General features: G+C 37.6%; 1 protein-coding gene across 1 annotated transcript in view; it reads left to right on the forward strand.

The window, feature by feature from the left end:
• The window catches only part of AASDHPPT (aminoadipate-semialdehyde dehydrogenase-phosphopantetheinyl transferase), a 22,499-nt gene extending 17,082 nt beyond the window's left edge, over window positions 1-5,417 (forward strand). Inside the window, exons 5-6 of the mRNA XM_023208162.2 lie at window positions 1,300-1,371; window positions 3,466-5,417. Of these exons, the coding sequence (XP_023063930.1) occupies window positions 1,300-1,371; window positions 3,466-3,630 (237 nt within the window). The 3' untranslated portion in view covers window positions 3,631-5,417. The remainder of the gene's footprint in view (window positions 1-1,299; window positions 1,372-3,465) is intronic.
• Window positions 5,418-15,902: the final 10,485 nt, after the last annotated feature.

Genomic DNA, 15,902 nt, shown 5'->3' on the forward strand with positions numbered 1-15,902 from the left:
AATCTCCTGACCTCGTGATCCGCCCGTCTCGGCCTCCCAAAGTGCTGGGATTACAGGCTTGAGCCACCGTGCCCGGCCTCGTGCTAGATTTCTGAAAAATTATTTTGAATATTTTTAAATTTTTACATTCCGGTTACTTTTTTCTTGTTTGTTTAAAGAGAAAACAGAAAAGGGCTACATAGCAGACTTACTTTGTGATAATTTTGACATAGTAAATCTTCTGACACTTAGTCTTATATTTTTCCTCTTTAAACATATCTTAAATTTATCCTTACTGAATTTCACTTTTTGCTGATTTGGGTACCTGAAGGTATGAAGATAGGAAGAAGAAGATAAAAAATGAAAGCTCCCTAAGTACTATTTATAATTGTAGTTTCTTCTGACATTTTATGGAAGAATGCTTTAGTAAAGTGGTTTTTCAGTGAAAAGTTTGTTCAGCTTTTAAGTGTTCATAATTTTTTCTGGTAACTGTCTCAATATATATTACATTTTAAAGCCTCCTTCCCCTTTGTCTCATATGTAGGGGAAAATAGAAAATTGCATATTGGTTATGTTTTATCTATAAATTTCCACCATGATTTTTCATACGTGATAGTATGTAGTTAACTAAATGTTTACATACCAATGTTGCAACCTGATTTTTTTTTTTTTAACCTTGTACTTTATTATACATAGTAACATCACCAGGGAAGGACAGATAGCTATCAAGTACCTCTAGATAGGGCACATCACCTGTGTAGTATTCTGGTTGAGAATGCATAACCTAAATCCACTCATTAAGAAACATCAAACAAGCCCCAAATGAGCAAAATTTTATTAATAAAAAGCAGATTTGGGAGAATTTGTACTTTAAAACGTTAATGTCATAAAAAACAAAAGAAAGGCTGACAAGACGTGGCAACTGAATGCGATACTTGTCCCTACCTTCCCATTACTGGGCTCCTGTTCTGAAGGAGGGATATACCACAAAGGACATTTTTGGATTAATTCACAGAATTTGGAATACAGCTAATAAAGTATAGTTTCAATGTTAAACTTACTGAAGTTATTAACTGATGTGGTTATGTAAGAGAATGTGCCTACTAGGAAATACATGTTGAAGTATTTAAGAGTAAAGGGCCTGCATGTATGTAACTTCGAAAGTGGTTTAGCAGAGATGGGGAAATATATAGATGGGTGTGTGTGAGTGTACATATATATATATATAGAGAGAGAGAATGAAATTTAGAAAATGTAAATAAAACTACATCTAGGTTTGCATATTTTATAATCTATATTTATTTACCTTTTATCTTTCAGGAAAGCAAAATAGATGAGCACCATTTTGTTGCAGTAGCTCTTAGGAAACCCAATGGATCTAGACATCAGGATGTAAGATTTTCGGATTTCTCTTTTTCCTAAATAGCATGAATCAATGTTAAGTTTGCTCTTTATTGATGGAAATAGTCATTTGCCTTATATCAGTTTAGGGAGTTTTGAGATTATAGATATAGTAATACTTTTTATTAGCAAATATTAAGATCTCCAGGGATTTTGTGGAAACATTTTTAAAAAGCTGTCGGGTGCAGTGGCTCACACCTGTAATCCCAGCACCTTGAGAGGCTGAGGCAGGTGGATCACCTGAGGTCAGGAGTTCCAGACCAGCCTGACCAACATGGAGAAACCCCATCTCTACTAAAAATACAAAATTACCCAGGCATGGTGGCAGGTACCTGTAATCCCAGCTACTCAGGAGGTTGAGGCAGGAGAGTCGCTTGAACCTGGGAGGCAGAGGTTGCGGTGCACTGAGATCGCTCCATTGCACTCCAGCCTGGGAAACAAGCGAAACTCTGTCTCAAAAAAAAAAAAAAAAGTTACCGACTTCTTCACATTCATATATGCTGAAGTATTACAACAACAAAAATAATAAAAAATGTGGCAATACTGTCATACTACTCATATTTCCAATAGACATTCAAGATTATCTTAGTCATCTTAATGGTAGTTTATTTCTTGGTGAATTGGGGTTGTGTTGAATGTAAGAGTACCATGTTGAAGGTTGATGCATAATGGAATTACCTTGGGAATTGAATCCACTCCTTCTTTTAAAGTAATATCCTAAGTTATTCCCAAAGTTACAGTGTCAAACATGTAAGAGACCTTGTGGCATATTGTGGCATAATATCAGTTTCAATTCTTCAGCCACAATGTTTTTATACTTTCTTATCCGATTATCTGGTAAGCAAGCAGGGGAAAACCTTAGGGTCAAAGACTCTTAGTTTGCATATAATTGTGATTCTGCGGAAGTATTTATTTAAGGAAAACAGATATGTTTTAATGAAAACTACATGCATGCTATTGTTTTTAGTAAATCAACATGAAAGAATGAAGCATGATCAATATATATGCATCGTTACTTCCACAAAAGTAACTCAGGCAACACACCATACCTTTGATAGATTAATCAAAGGATTAAGAATTCTCCATAGATTATCTTCCTTATAAAGGGATGGCATGTTAAAATTGACACCTGTTATCAGAAGATGTTCTGACCCAGGTTACTGGTCCTTCTGTTTTTAAATCTCAGCTTCACACTCCCTGCAAAAATACCTTTTGTTTTCATAGAGCTTTATAATTGTTGAAACGTGCACATTCAGTACTTACTTTTTATTTCCCTGGATAGAGCCTATTTAGGCAACAGTGGCATATTGGGAAGACTAGAGTACAGTTCACAAACTTGGGTTCCAGGCCCACATCTACCATTTAACCTGTGTTTTGAGCTTGGACAAATTGTTTGAATTGTTTGCTCTTCCTGAGCCTCAGATTCCCCATCCATAAAATTGAGATATCCGTATCACAACATAGCTAGGAGACCAGTCATATAAAATAAGTACTGGACCTTGTTAAAAGTGCTGTACAAAACCCAAGTACTATTTATACTAGAATGTGTGGAATATTAAAGAGGGTCTACACTGGGTTCAATTGTGAACAAGGACTCTATCTCAGAGAGTAAGATACAGTTTAAATTTAGTATTGAATAAATAATTTCCTAAAGAAGTATACATCTCTGTATAGTTATGGCAGTTTTGTCCGACCCACCTTTTAGAGTAGTATTTCACAAAAGTTCACTTTCTCACTCATCTCTATGAAAACAACCTGACTGCTTATTAAAATTACAGATTTTGGGATCCCTTCTAACTTATATGTACTGAATCACACTTTTTGAATATGGGGCCCAGTAAATCTACATGTTAAATGCCACAGGTTTTTATTAGTTCAAGAATCAGGTTTTCTATTTCATATTTTTTTGATTTTTTTATTGGCAACACTAATATAAGGAATAAAAACAGTGTTCTAGGAATCCTACTATGTTGTCATTTAATACTACTAAAATGTAAGTTTGTCTTACTTATTTTCATTATTATGAAATTCATCATAAGACTAACATGCAATATAACAATAAGGTAATCTGCTTTTCCCTTTTAGGTTCCATCTCAGGATGATTCCAAACCAACCCAGAGGCAATTTACTATTCTCAACTTTAATGATTTAATATCATCTGCTGTTCCCATGACACCTGAAGATCCTTCATTTTGGGACTGTTTTTGCTTCACAGAAGAAATTCCAATACGAAATGGTACAAAGTCATGATGATTCCCTGAGTAACAAAGGGAAATGAAAACTGTAATCTTCCGTATTCGCTGAAAAATGAATGCTTGTTTAGTATCAAATTTTATTTCACAAAAGTTTTTTTTAAAGAACAGAAACTTTTCCAATTAAAGAGAAAAAAAGCAGACTTCCAGTTCAAGATAGCTCACTGGAATACATGTTTACCTCTTTCTCTCCTAAATTGCATTGAATTGATAGGAAGGATGGTGGAATCTTAAAGTGATACATGCTAACTGTAGAAAAAGATAGAAAATGCACATAAGCAAAAGGAAACATTTAAATGCTATCATTCAAAGATAACTACCCTTAAAACCTTGAGTATCTTCTCCGACCTTTTTCTTGGCAAATGAATCCATATTAACATTATTTGATTTTTAAAAACATGGGAACATACTGTTTTGTAAATTTTTTTTTAACTGCGCATCTACTGTTCATAAATATACATCTAACATAACTTTTTGTGATTCTAACATACTCTGTTGTATAGCTAATACAAGTTAGGATGCTTTTGACCAGAGGTAACAGTGTCCAAATGTAATTGGCCTAAGTAACCTAGGACATTGTTTAACATAACACAGGGTTCAGGGGTGTCATTAAAGACACGCTTTTTTTTGCCTTGACCTCAGTTGGTTTGTTTTGCCTTAGGCTAATCCACCTCTCAATCACAAGAGCTGCTGCTATTACTTCAGTTTTACATCTTTGTAAAATTGTATCTCAAAGATAGAAAAGGCCATTTCTTCTCTCATTTGTTTTATCCATGAAGAAGGCTTTTAACAAAAGCCTCCAGAAGATTTCCCCTCAGTTTCCATTGACTTAGATCAGATTACAGAGAAAGGCAATGTCTGACATTTTTAGTCTGTTAGAAGTGGACTCTGTTGAAAAGAAAGAAGCTAAGCTAGGTGTGGAGAATGGAATTGGAGGCCCACTGCCTTCCCATAAGAAAAGTTTGCCATAATTTACTCATTTTTTTCTGTTAGACATTTTGATTATCTGCAGTTTATTACTACAAGCAGTGGCAGAGTGAATGTCCTTGTACATTTTGAGGTACATGCTTAATTATGTCCTTGAGAAAGTTTCTAAAAGTGGAATGATCGATTTGACTGGTTCACAGGGCTTTAATTGTATGATTTATCCCTCTAATAAGTACTATATGTGTGTGACCTCCCTCCCCCGCCAGAATACTCCTTGGTCAATTGTAGGTATTCTTTTTTATTTAATTTTTGCCAATATAAAAAGTGGTATGTCACTTTTAAAATTTGTGTTTCTTTCATTACAAATAAGGTTGATATGTGAGTGTTGTTATTGGCTTTTCGTATTCCTCTTAACGTGAACCGTCTGTTCGTTGTCTTTACCTATTTTTGTTTTTAGCAAGTAGTACTTAATTTAAAGTGTGAACATAATATATAAGATGCCAAGACCATCATATTGATGACAAAAATATATTATGTGGTTGTAGTGCATGTCTTGGAGTTAAACTCTTAAGTATCAAGAAGTAAAATAATTTCATTGTTTCTGTTACTAACATTAAAAGTGTGCAAATTGTATAAAATTAGGTACTCTGATTAGTAAAAAAAAAAAAAATTGAATGTTTTGTATATTTTTTTTTATTTTATTAAGCATGCCCAGTTATGCCAAGCATAGTAAAAATAAAGGTCAAGTAGCATTTATAATAGAAGTACTGTTACCCCTAGCATGAGTGTAATGGTGATATGAAAAACTTTGTCTTGTCATTAAAATAATAAAAAAATGAACATTTATTATGGAATTTCTATGAGCCTGACACTGTTGGATTTGTATTTTTTAATTTTTAGTTTTTCTGTTACTTTTAATCAAAGTTTCATGTGTACGCAGCTTTAAAAAATCGAATAGATCTGTAAGATTTTTTTTTGCTAGGGAAAAAGGCCACTACTTTGACTTCTTCCATTTTCTGTCTCCAGGGCAAGCCCTTTCAACTCTTTTAGCTATTTATTTTTTGTTGTTGTATTTATTACCATATCTCCAAATGACAGGCTTTATATTGCTTTCACCTGAATTTTAAATTTTAGGCATTGTTTCTTTGATTCTCAAAATAAAGCGTCCCTCTTCTGCTTCCCAGCATTGCATATTCCCTTTTTATCCCCTTTTCTCCTCCCAACATAATTATATCATAATTCAGTGTTTACATTGTTGACTGTGATTACACTAAGAATATGTGTACATTATTGAGATTATGTAACTGCTGTGTACAGCTGATTGATGTATTATCCTTACCATATACTAATTTTTATTTCCTTTAGTTAATTGACTTTGCATAGATTTCTACCATATGTTTGAATATCTTCTCTAATGTTCAGACATAACGGTTATTCCATCAGTTTCATTCATCTTTTAAAAAATCACTCCTAGAGCAATCTGCTTTGTCCAGTTGGACTTTCTGCCTTCTATGGCTGGTGTACAGCTGTAATCCTGAGATCGCCTTTGCTATGATCCTGGGGATTGTTTGTCTCCCCTGTGTTGGATTCCCTGTTTCCCATTTGCTATCTCTCACTTCTTAGATTTACTCCATTCATGTGGAATAGCTTTTTGAGAACAAAGTGGGCATAGGAGTTACATTTTTTTGAGACTTATAAAAGGAAGGGACAATCCTCCTATGCAGAGTGGTATGGGGATCTAGTTTCTTAAACCCATTATCCTGTCCCCCTCCACATGAAGCCATTTGTTAGCTCTGTATTCATACCCACTTTTTCCAAGTATCTGATGCTGCATTTTGCTGAGTTTTGTGCTGGGCTGGCACATGCTGCTTCATACTCATGTCTGCTGAGTCCGATTATAACATACTGACCAATGTGTGGCTTTATTGGTCTCTGTTAATATGTTTCCTGCACAGGAACTCTCATAAATTGATTTTTAAAATGAATCTGTATGTTTGTGTCTCTTCCATTTCAGACTCAGAAATTGAAAAGATGGATAAATTTTCAATTAAATTTTTCACTATCAGAATTAGAATTGTTACCTATTCAGTATCTGAAACTCAAAATCCAGTTAGGTTTGAGTAACTCAACAGCTCCTCACTAGTGGAACTATTACCATCTGAACTTGAGGACCAAATAGATTTATAAATACACATATGCAGATATATCTTTGGTCAAAAATATTCCTGAAAACTCCAAGTATCAGTACTTTTAAAGAGGATGTGAAGAGAGCTCATGATGATGGATTTTATTTTTATGGGGTAAATAAATACACCTTCATAGTGTGAATTTGGGATTGGCAAAGGTCTTTGGATGTATTTCCAGTTTATCAGTTAATGTCAGGTAACTGCTGCATATGTCTTACGGTATTTATATTAGAAGCTCTTTTGCATCTTAAGCACTCATGTATCAGGCTATTTAATTCTCATAACTCTTTGGAGTTTTATTGATGGGGAAAGTAAGTTACTAAGTTCTTGAACAACTTACTAAAGGGTATATATTCATTGAATAGTGAAGCTTGTTATTTGATTAGAGTTAGGTTCAGATCTTTAGATCCAGAACCTAAGTCAACCCCTATACTTAGTGGTGTGCTGCTGGTAAATATTTAACAACCAGCAATCCTGGGGCAGGGAAGGAGAGGCCTTTATATGTAACTTTTGCTTATTCCATGAAATATGACGTGTAACCAACACCTAGGTTTAACACATGTTGGCATTTTGCCATATTTGCTTCAGATCTTTTCTCCTCTCATTTCAGGAATAAAACATGCAGCTGAAGACTTCCTACCTCCCAGTTACCACCCCTTCATCTTTCCCTTTCCAGGGATAATCTCCAATATTTGTAATTTTATGCTTTTATGCGTTTACTCTTTGTGTATGTATAGTGATTTGTGATTAAAACTTAAATTTCCCTATTAGGATTGAAACATTAGGATGGAATCTCTTTGTGTGCTACTTAGAAGTAACAACAGTGTCAGAATAATTGAGCTCACTTAAGCCACACTTCTCAAGGATTATACATACTTAGGAGTAGGCACTGGTGTGTTGGTAGTAACTCATCAAAAGATAGCAGCTGGTCATTTAGAGGCGTTCATTTTACCTGAAGTTTTGGAAAGAATCTTTTCATAATAAAAATGTTACAGACATTGTAAGTAGCATGCAAATTTGCCCATATTTTAAGTAAAAAGGTGTGGGGCTTCAGAGGAATTTTCCTGCCCATGAGTACATAGTCGCTGTTCTTTACTTTTAGGGTCATTTTTGAATGAAAGAAAATTGGAAAGGAGCCAACATTAGAGAGGGAAAAAAGTAACGTTTGTTGAGTACTTAAGCAGTAGAGCCGAAATCTTGGTGTGGTATACACCTTTGCAGGTCACCTTTAGGGGACTGACCATGTTGCAGGTGTAAGACCACTTTTTTACTATCCTAGAAGCCTTTAGCATTAGGCAAGTGAAATCCCATAAATTTGGTGGTCCTGATAGTTCCATGAGTGTTTTCTGTTGTTACTTAGCATCCTTGAAAACTCTTTTTATACTTTTTCCAGTGTTGTGTGAGCAAGAAACCTGCTAAACTAGTTGTTCTTTTCCCCTCTAAATCCACTTTCACCCTTCAGTACCCTAGGTAGCTGACTTCTATGTACCTTATTGGCCAGGCTGTCTTTTCCTTGATCGGGTTTTACAAATAGAGGTGGGAGAGGGTATTAGCAGAAGACTACGTAGAAAGGGAAATAGGATGATTATCCACTTGCCTTCCTGCCCTGCAGTGGCTTGGATATAGCTGTGTTCCTCAGCATCACAGCTTCTGACATAGCCGTCTCCATATATAGATCTCACGGATTCAGGAACCACTTTTCCCTGCCTTTTCATTTTAGGAGTAGAAAGATCTTGCTCTTGCTTAGCCTAAGCTGCTGCACCATCTCTCACAGATTTGTGTTATTCTTGCCTACACCCTCTTTGATGATTACTTGTGGTTGTGCCATCTGTTTCCTGCTACAACCCTGAATAATACAGTAATTTGTACCATGAGTAGTCCTGGGAAAGTGGAATTCTGGAATTGGATTGCTCACATACTTGATTTATATACAAATAACTTCCTTGTCAGGGGAAATGGATGCTTATCATTGGTGGCAAGTGGTGATGTCACAATTGCTCACATCATCACTAGTAGTGGCATGGAGTCATGGAATACAAGTGGAGTAGTGTTGGAAGATCAAGTGGCTGTGGCACGTGGTCACTGTGGTCATAGTAGGGATTACAGAGATTTTTAGGAGGGCTGGCTCTTTTGAATGTCTAGAGCATATGCACAGGGAAAAGGATAAATTGAAAGCAAAGGGAAAAATTGGGGGAAAAAACACAAAAGTATCACAAAATCTATGGCAACTCTAGGGGAATATCTTGTATTTTGTAGATATAGCTAAGAATCAAGCTCTATTGTAAGGGCTGCTGAGTTGTAATACCAATTACTGGCCAATACTGAGTCTCTCATGCTAAGGGCATTGGTATGGAAGAAGTGGGACCTTCAAAAATGAGATGGGGACATTTGTGTTGCCACAGACAAGGCTGAGAACCTTGAACATTTTACATTTCCCTGAACCTTCCCTACTGGCAGAGGCAGCCCCATTTGTCTGAAGGGAAAGTCTTACCTCCTGATATATTTTGAGATGTTAGGTTGAATTCTAACCCCCTGTGTTGGAAGTGGGGCCTGGTGGGAGGTGATTGGATCATGGGGGCAGGTTTCTAATGAATGGTTTATCACCATCGTCTTGGTGCTGTCCTTGTGATAGTGAGTTCTCGTGAAACCTGGTTGTTGTAAAGCAGGTGGCACCTCCCCCTCAGTCTCTCACTTGATTCTGCTTTCTGCCTACTCCCTGTGTAAGCTTCCTGAGGCCTCCCTAGAAGCTGAGCAGATGCCAGCATCATGCTCCCTGTGAAGCCTGCAGAACTAAGAGCCAATTAAACTTTTTTCTTTATAAATTACTCAGGCTCAAGTGTTTCTTTGTGGCAACACAAGAATAGCCCAGTATGCATCTCCACTTGCCCTGCAAAGGAAAGACAGTGTATCAGTGAATTCACCTGAGATGGTTCTCTCATAAGCAGGTGTCAGTTATCCTCAGGATTTACATCCACTATCCATCTTTACCTTTTGGAAAATAACAAATACCCTAAACAGAGAAGTATAAGATCAGGTCCAGGAGGAAGGGCCTATTCAGAAGAGTTGCAGAATATTGCCACTTTGCATTGTAGGGGTTTGGAGGACAGAATGGGAATAGATTCTAAGGGCATTTGACCAAAAAGGGTTACATCAGATAAGGCAGGCATACTGATGGGGATACACTGACACAGAAAATGTGAGTTAATGTGTTGGCCTGAGAATCTGGGAATGGTGATAAGTCTGTCACATTGTTTCACTGAAACCTAAACTCAGTGGTAACCTACAGTCAACTATGTTGAAATGTTAGAACTTTGCTGACGCAAAGAGTCCAGAGCCTTAGGAAGATAGGAATGGGGATCTGTTCTTTGCTTATCTGCACATTCATCCTCTGAGGGACTGGGCTTAGAAGACAGTCACTTTGCCAAGGATGTTTTTTTTAAAATCCATTAGTAAATGAGTACCTTGAAAAGCCTTATGGTTTCATCTCTGTAGATCAAAGATGCTGCAGTGAATTTAGGTTACTTGTTTTCAATGGGAATAATATGATTCCAGAACGGTTGAAATCATGAGATGGTATTTCAGAGTAGTAATCAAAAGAGTCTTGTGCCACAGGGGTTTCTGGTGATGGTTCATTGATCACAGGATCTCTAGGAGTAGATTAAATGGGCAGCCTGCAAGGATCTGTTTGACACATTAACAGAAAATTTCTAGGTCTGATGAACAGATACTTGACTGAAATCACTGTGGTGACGATCCACGCTTTACTAATTTTTTAAAAGAACTTAGCCATTTTATAGACTTAAGATCTCTTAATCAAAGGGATAGCTAGAGCCCTTTGACAAAGAATCCTGCAATGCAGTCACAAGTATACAAGAGAAATGTTCTCCCAATCCTTTCTAGGCACACCTGTGTCCATTTACCATGGTAATTTTTCACTGGGGAAAGAAAAATACTAAGAACTTCTGGGGCCTGTTAGATACTGGTTCTGAATTGATAATAGTGAGCCCATACTGAGTCTGTGTTGCCTTGTCAAAGTGGAAGCTATGGACATTTGGGAAAATGCAGTCTTGGCCTGACTCCATCTCATAATGTGGTTATTTCCCCAGTTCCAGTTGAATAGTGGAATAAATACACGGTTGTCTCTCAGTATCTGTGGGGGCTGGTTCCAGGACCCCCCTCAGATACCAAAATCCATGGATGCTTAACACTCTTATATAAAATGGCATAGTATTTGCACATCCTAAGCAGATCCTCTCACCTACTTGAAATCCTCTCTAGATCACTTATAATACATAATTATTGTTGTACTCTATTGTTTTCCTAATTTATATTATTTTTATTCTTGTATTGTGTTTTAAATTTTGAACAGTTGTTGGCTGAATCCACAGTTGCGACCCCTACAGATATAGAGGGCCAACCGTACTTACTAATTTGCAGGTGTTGCACATTGGTTCCTTTCCCTGTGAGGTGAAAGTTGTGGTGGCAAGGACCAAGTGGAAGCCCCTAGAACCGCTCATCCCTGCCGCTGGCTAAAGCAGTAAACTAAGTAATACTGCATCCCTAAAGGAACTGCAGAGATCAGTGCCACAATCGGAGACTTGAAAGACGTAGAGGGTGATGTGACTGTTTTCACTCCCACTTTCCTAATTTTCCCTGGCCTGGGGGTGGTATGGGTGCTGTTCTTGTTCCTTAGGTACACTGTGAGACAATTCTCCTTCCTTCCTCACATCATCAGTCTATGCCACCCACCATCTCTTAATGCAGTCACCTCTTCATCCAGTGGTATTTGCCCATATCCCCATTGAGCTTACCTGTTTGGCTGAGGCAAAATATTAATATTGGAAAATGGCTGTAGATTATTGAAGTTTAATCAGATAGGGATGTCAATTTTGGGTGTTGTTGCCGGAACAAGTCAACACAACCCATGGGACCTCAAATGAAATTGTTCATTTAGCAAATGTTTTCTTTTTAATTCCTATCAGCAAAGAAACTCAGAAGCAGTATATCTTCATATGACAGAGACAGCAGTCACTGTTTTATAGCTCTCAGGTTCTCTGTCACAATGTAGTCAGGAGGGTCCTTGATCCATTACACTGATAGCATTCTGTTTTCTGGTGACCTTGGTGGTAAGACACATGGATGCCAGAAGATAGGAGATAAATGCTGTAAAAGTTCAGAGACTTACTTGACATAGGGAATAAATTAATATTCCCTCTAAAATGAAAGAAGGGTTGCATTGTTTTGCACCAAACACAATAAACAGAGCAGCATAATGCTTGATGAGCTTCTGTGAATTTTTGAAGGCAAAATAACTATGTCTAATCTGTTGCTATAATTCACTTACTAGATAGCTCCTAAGCCTGCGTGTTTGGAGGGGAGCCATGTATCTGTGAAAATTCTGTCAGGAAAATGGACGCACTACAAATGTAACAGGTAATTTTACCTCTGACCGCTGCTTACCTTTATGTTAGTTCTTCCTCATCCTCTCAAATTATTGAGCATCCCAAATCTTGGTCCTCATAGCTCATCACTTTTCTCTTAATACTTATTCCCTTGGTGATCTCATTCATTCTCAGGCTTCAGATACTATCCATATGCTGATGCCTCCCAAATATTTAATGTCTATCCACACCTTTCAAGACCTCTTACCTGTCTCCAGACTCAGATTTCCAGATGCCTACACATGTCCACTTGATATCCACTGGTAGCTTGCACAGAATATGTTTGAAACTAAGTTCTTAATAGGCATTCCCCACCTCTTCTCACCCAAACCTGTACCATCCCTGGGATCATTTGTCCCTCTGTCCTTCTATCTTCCTCCATCTCAGTATGTGGGATCTTCATCCTTCCAGCCACTTGGATTCAAATCCATGGGATCATCCTCTTTCCTCTCCTACTCCACACATATATTTCTTTCTTATACACAGTACTTGAGTACTTCTTTCAACACACAGTACTTGAGCAAAACTGTCAGTTCAACCTTCAAACCACACCCAGAGTTGGACCACTCTTCACCATCTCCGCTGCTCCTCACCTGGTCCAGGCCACTACTGCTTCACCTGGGTGATTGCCACGATCTCTGCAGTGGACTGCCTACTCCAGTCTTTCCCCCTTCAGTCTATTCTCCACATTGCAGCCATCTCCCTCACAGTAAAAGCCAGAGTCTTTCCAACAAGCATAGTAGCCTACATGGTCTAGCCTCTGTTGTTCCCTACCATTCTATTCTCTTTCTCATTCTCATTTCCTACTCGTATTCTCACTTACTATTATGTTGGTGCAAAAGCAATTGCAGTTTCAGACCGTGAATCTTAAATCATTATAACTAAGCTGAGACACATCGTTATTAATCAAAATAGGAACCATTACAATCAACCCAGTTTTGCTGATGAGAAATAAGTTTATTCCTATAGCATAAAAATCTATGCTTCGGGATTTGATGAACTCTTGGAAAGAATTTTCTGCATCCTGCTGGTTGTGGGAGCGTTTTCTCTGCAAAAAGTGGTGGTTGGTTGGCAAGAGCTCAGGTGAGCATGGCAGATGAGGCAAAATTTCGTAGTTCAATTTGTTCAACTTTTGAAGCATTGGTTGTGTGATGTGCAGTCGGGTGTTGTTGTGAAGAATTGAGCCTTTTCTGTGGACCGATGCTGGCTGCAGGCGTTGCAGTTTTCGATGCGTCTCATCGATTTGCTGGGCATACTTCTCAGATGTAATGGTTTTCCAGGATTCAGAAAGCTGGATCAGACTGGCAGTAGGCCACCAAACAGTGACCAGGACCTTTTTGTTTTGCGGCATTGGCTTTGGGAAGTGCTGTGGAGCTTCTTGTTGGTCCAGCAACTGAGCTGGTCGCCGCCAGTTATCATATAAAATCCACTTTTCGTCTCACATCACTATCCGATCAAGAAATGGTTTGTTGTTGTTGCATAAAATAAGAGAAGACACTTTTATTTTCAGTTAGCTCATGAGGAACCCACTTACTGAGCTTTTTCACCTTTCCAGTTTTCTTCAAATGCTGAATGACTGTAGCATGGTCGGCACTGAGTTCTTTGACAACTTCTTGTGGAGTTTAAGATGGTTTGATGGTTGCTCTCAATTGGTCATTGTCAACTTCCGATGGTCGGCTGGTACACTCCTCATCTTCAAGGCTCTCATCTCGTTTTTGCAAAACTTCTTAAACCACCACTGCACTATACATTCATTAGCAGTTCCTGGGCCAAATGTGTTGCTGATGTTGCAAGTTGTCTCTGCTGCTTTACAACCCAATTTGAATTTGAGTAAGAAAACGCTCAAATTTGCTCTTTGTCTAACATCATTTCCACAGTCTAAAATAAACATAAATAAACAGCAAGTAATAAGTCATTAGAAAAAAAAGGCGAGAAATGCCCCTTAAAATGATATATAACATAACTACATTTATTTAATAATGTACTCCAATATCAACAGTGCAAAAACCACAATTACTTTTGCACTCAACTAATACTATTCTCTCTGTGTTCACTTTACTGCAACCACACTGAGCTTCTCCCTGTTCCTTGAATATACCAGGCACTGTCCTGCTTCAGGTCTTTACACTTACTGTCCCTTTGTCTGGAATGTTCTTCTCCCAGATACTTGCATGGTTCACCCCTTACTTCCATCAGATCTTTACTTGACAGTCATCTCCTTAGTGACTTCCCCTGGACACTCTAAAATTGTACATCATTCTGTTTCCCATTCCCAACACTCCAGATCTCAATTCTCTGCTTTATTTTTCCTATGGGGCTTAACCACCATCAAACACACCATATATTTTAGTGTCTTCATTATTGTCTGTCTCAGCTTCAGTCCTTGCCAGACTATAAGATCCAAGGAGGACAGGGATTTAAACTAGTTTTGTTTACTCCTATTTCCCCACGGTCTTATAACAGTGCCTACCTCATATAAAGGCTCAACAACTATTCACTGAATGAATGAATGTTGTGGTTTTGTTTTAGTTGTCTAGGGCTGCCATAACAAAGTACCACAGACTTTGTAGCTTAAATAGAAATTTATCTCCTCACAGTCCTGAAAGGCTAGAAGTCTGAGATTAGAGTGTCAGTAGGGTCAGTTTCTTCTGAGGCCTCTCTCCTTGTCTTGTAGGTGACCCTCTTCTCCTTCTCCCTGTGTTTCTGCATGGTCTTTATGTTTATCTGTGTCTTCATCTCTTCTTACGAGGACACCAGTCAGATTAGTGCCTACCCTAATGACATCATTTAACCCTAATTACCCCTTAACTATCTTATGTCCAAATACTGGCACATTCTGAGATACTAGGGGTTAGGACTTCGACATATGAATTTGGGGTGACAAAATTCATCCCACAACATGTCTCTGCCCCTATGACAAGTTCACTTTCTCAGATGGATTATTTATCTCCCCATCCTCTCTGTTTGCTCACATAATGCTGATCCCTTTCCTTCTTTGCCAATATTCCAATTTCAACTACAGTCATGCATTGCTTAATGACAGGGATATATTATGAGAAATGTGTCCATTAGGTGATTTCGTGATTGTGTGAACATTATAGAATATACTTATACAAACCTAGATAGTACAGCCTACTACACACCTAGGCGATACGGTAGAGCCTATTGCTCCCAGGCTACAAACCTGTATAACATGTTACAGTACCGAATACTGTAGGCAATTATAACATAATGATAAGTATTTATGTATCTAAATATATGTATACATAGAAAAAGTACAGTAAAAATATGGTATAAAAGACTAAATGTGGTACACCATTTTTAATGGTACACATTGTATAGGGCAGTCACCATGAGTAGAGAATACAGGGCTGGAAGTTGCCCTGGGTGCATCAGTGAGAGAGTAGAGAGTCAATGTGGAGACCTAGGACCTTACTGTCCACTACTGTAGATCTTATCAACACTATACACCTCAGCTACACTAACATTATAAGAAATATTTTTCCTTCTTCAATAATAAATTAGCTTACTATAGCTTTTAAACTTTATAAACTTTTTTATGTTTTAAACATTTTTACCCTTTTGTAACAACACTTAAAACACACACATTGTATGCTGTACAAAAATATTTTCTGTCTTTGTATCCTTATTCTATAAACTTTTCTCTAGTTTTGAAATTTTGAATTTTGTTTACTTTCTAAACGTTTTTGTTAAAA

Source organism: Piliocolobus tephrosceles, chromosome 13 (genome assembly GCF_002776525.5).
Source record: "Piliocolobus tephrosceles isolate RC106 chromosome 13, ASM277652v3, whole genome shotgun sequence".
Taxonomy (NCBI): Eukaryota; Metazoa; Chordata; class Mammalia; order Primates; family Cercopithecidae; genus Piliocolobus; species Piliocolobus tephrosceles.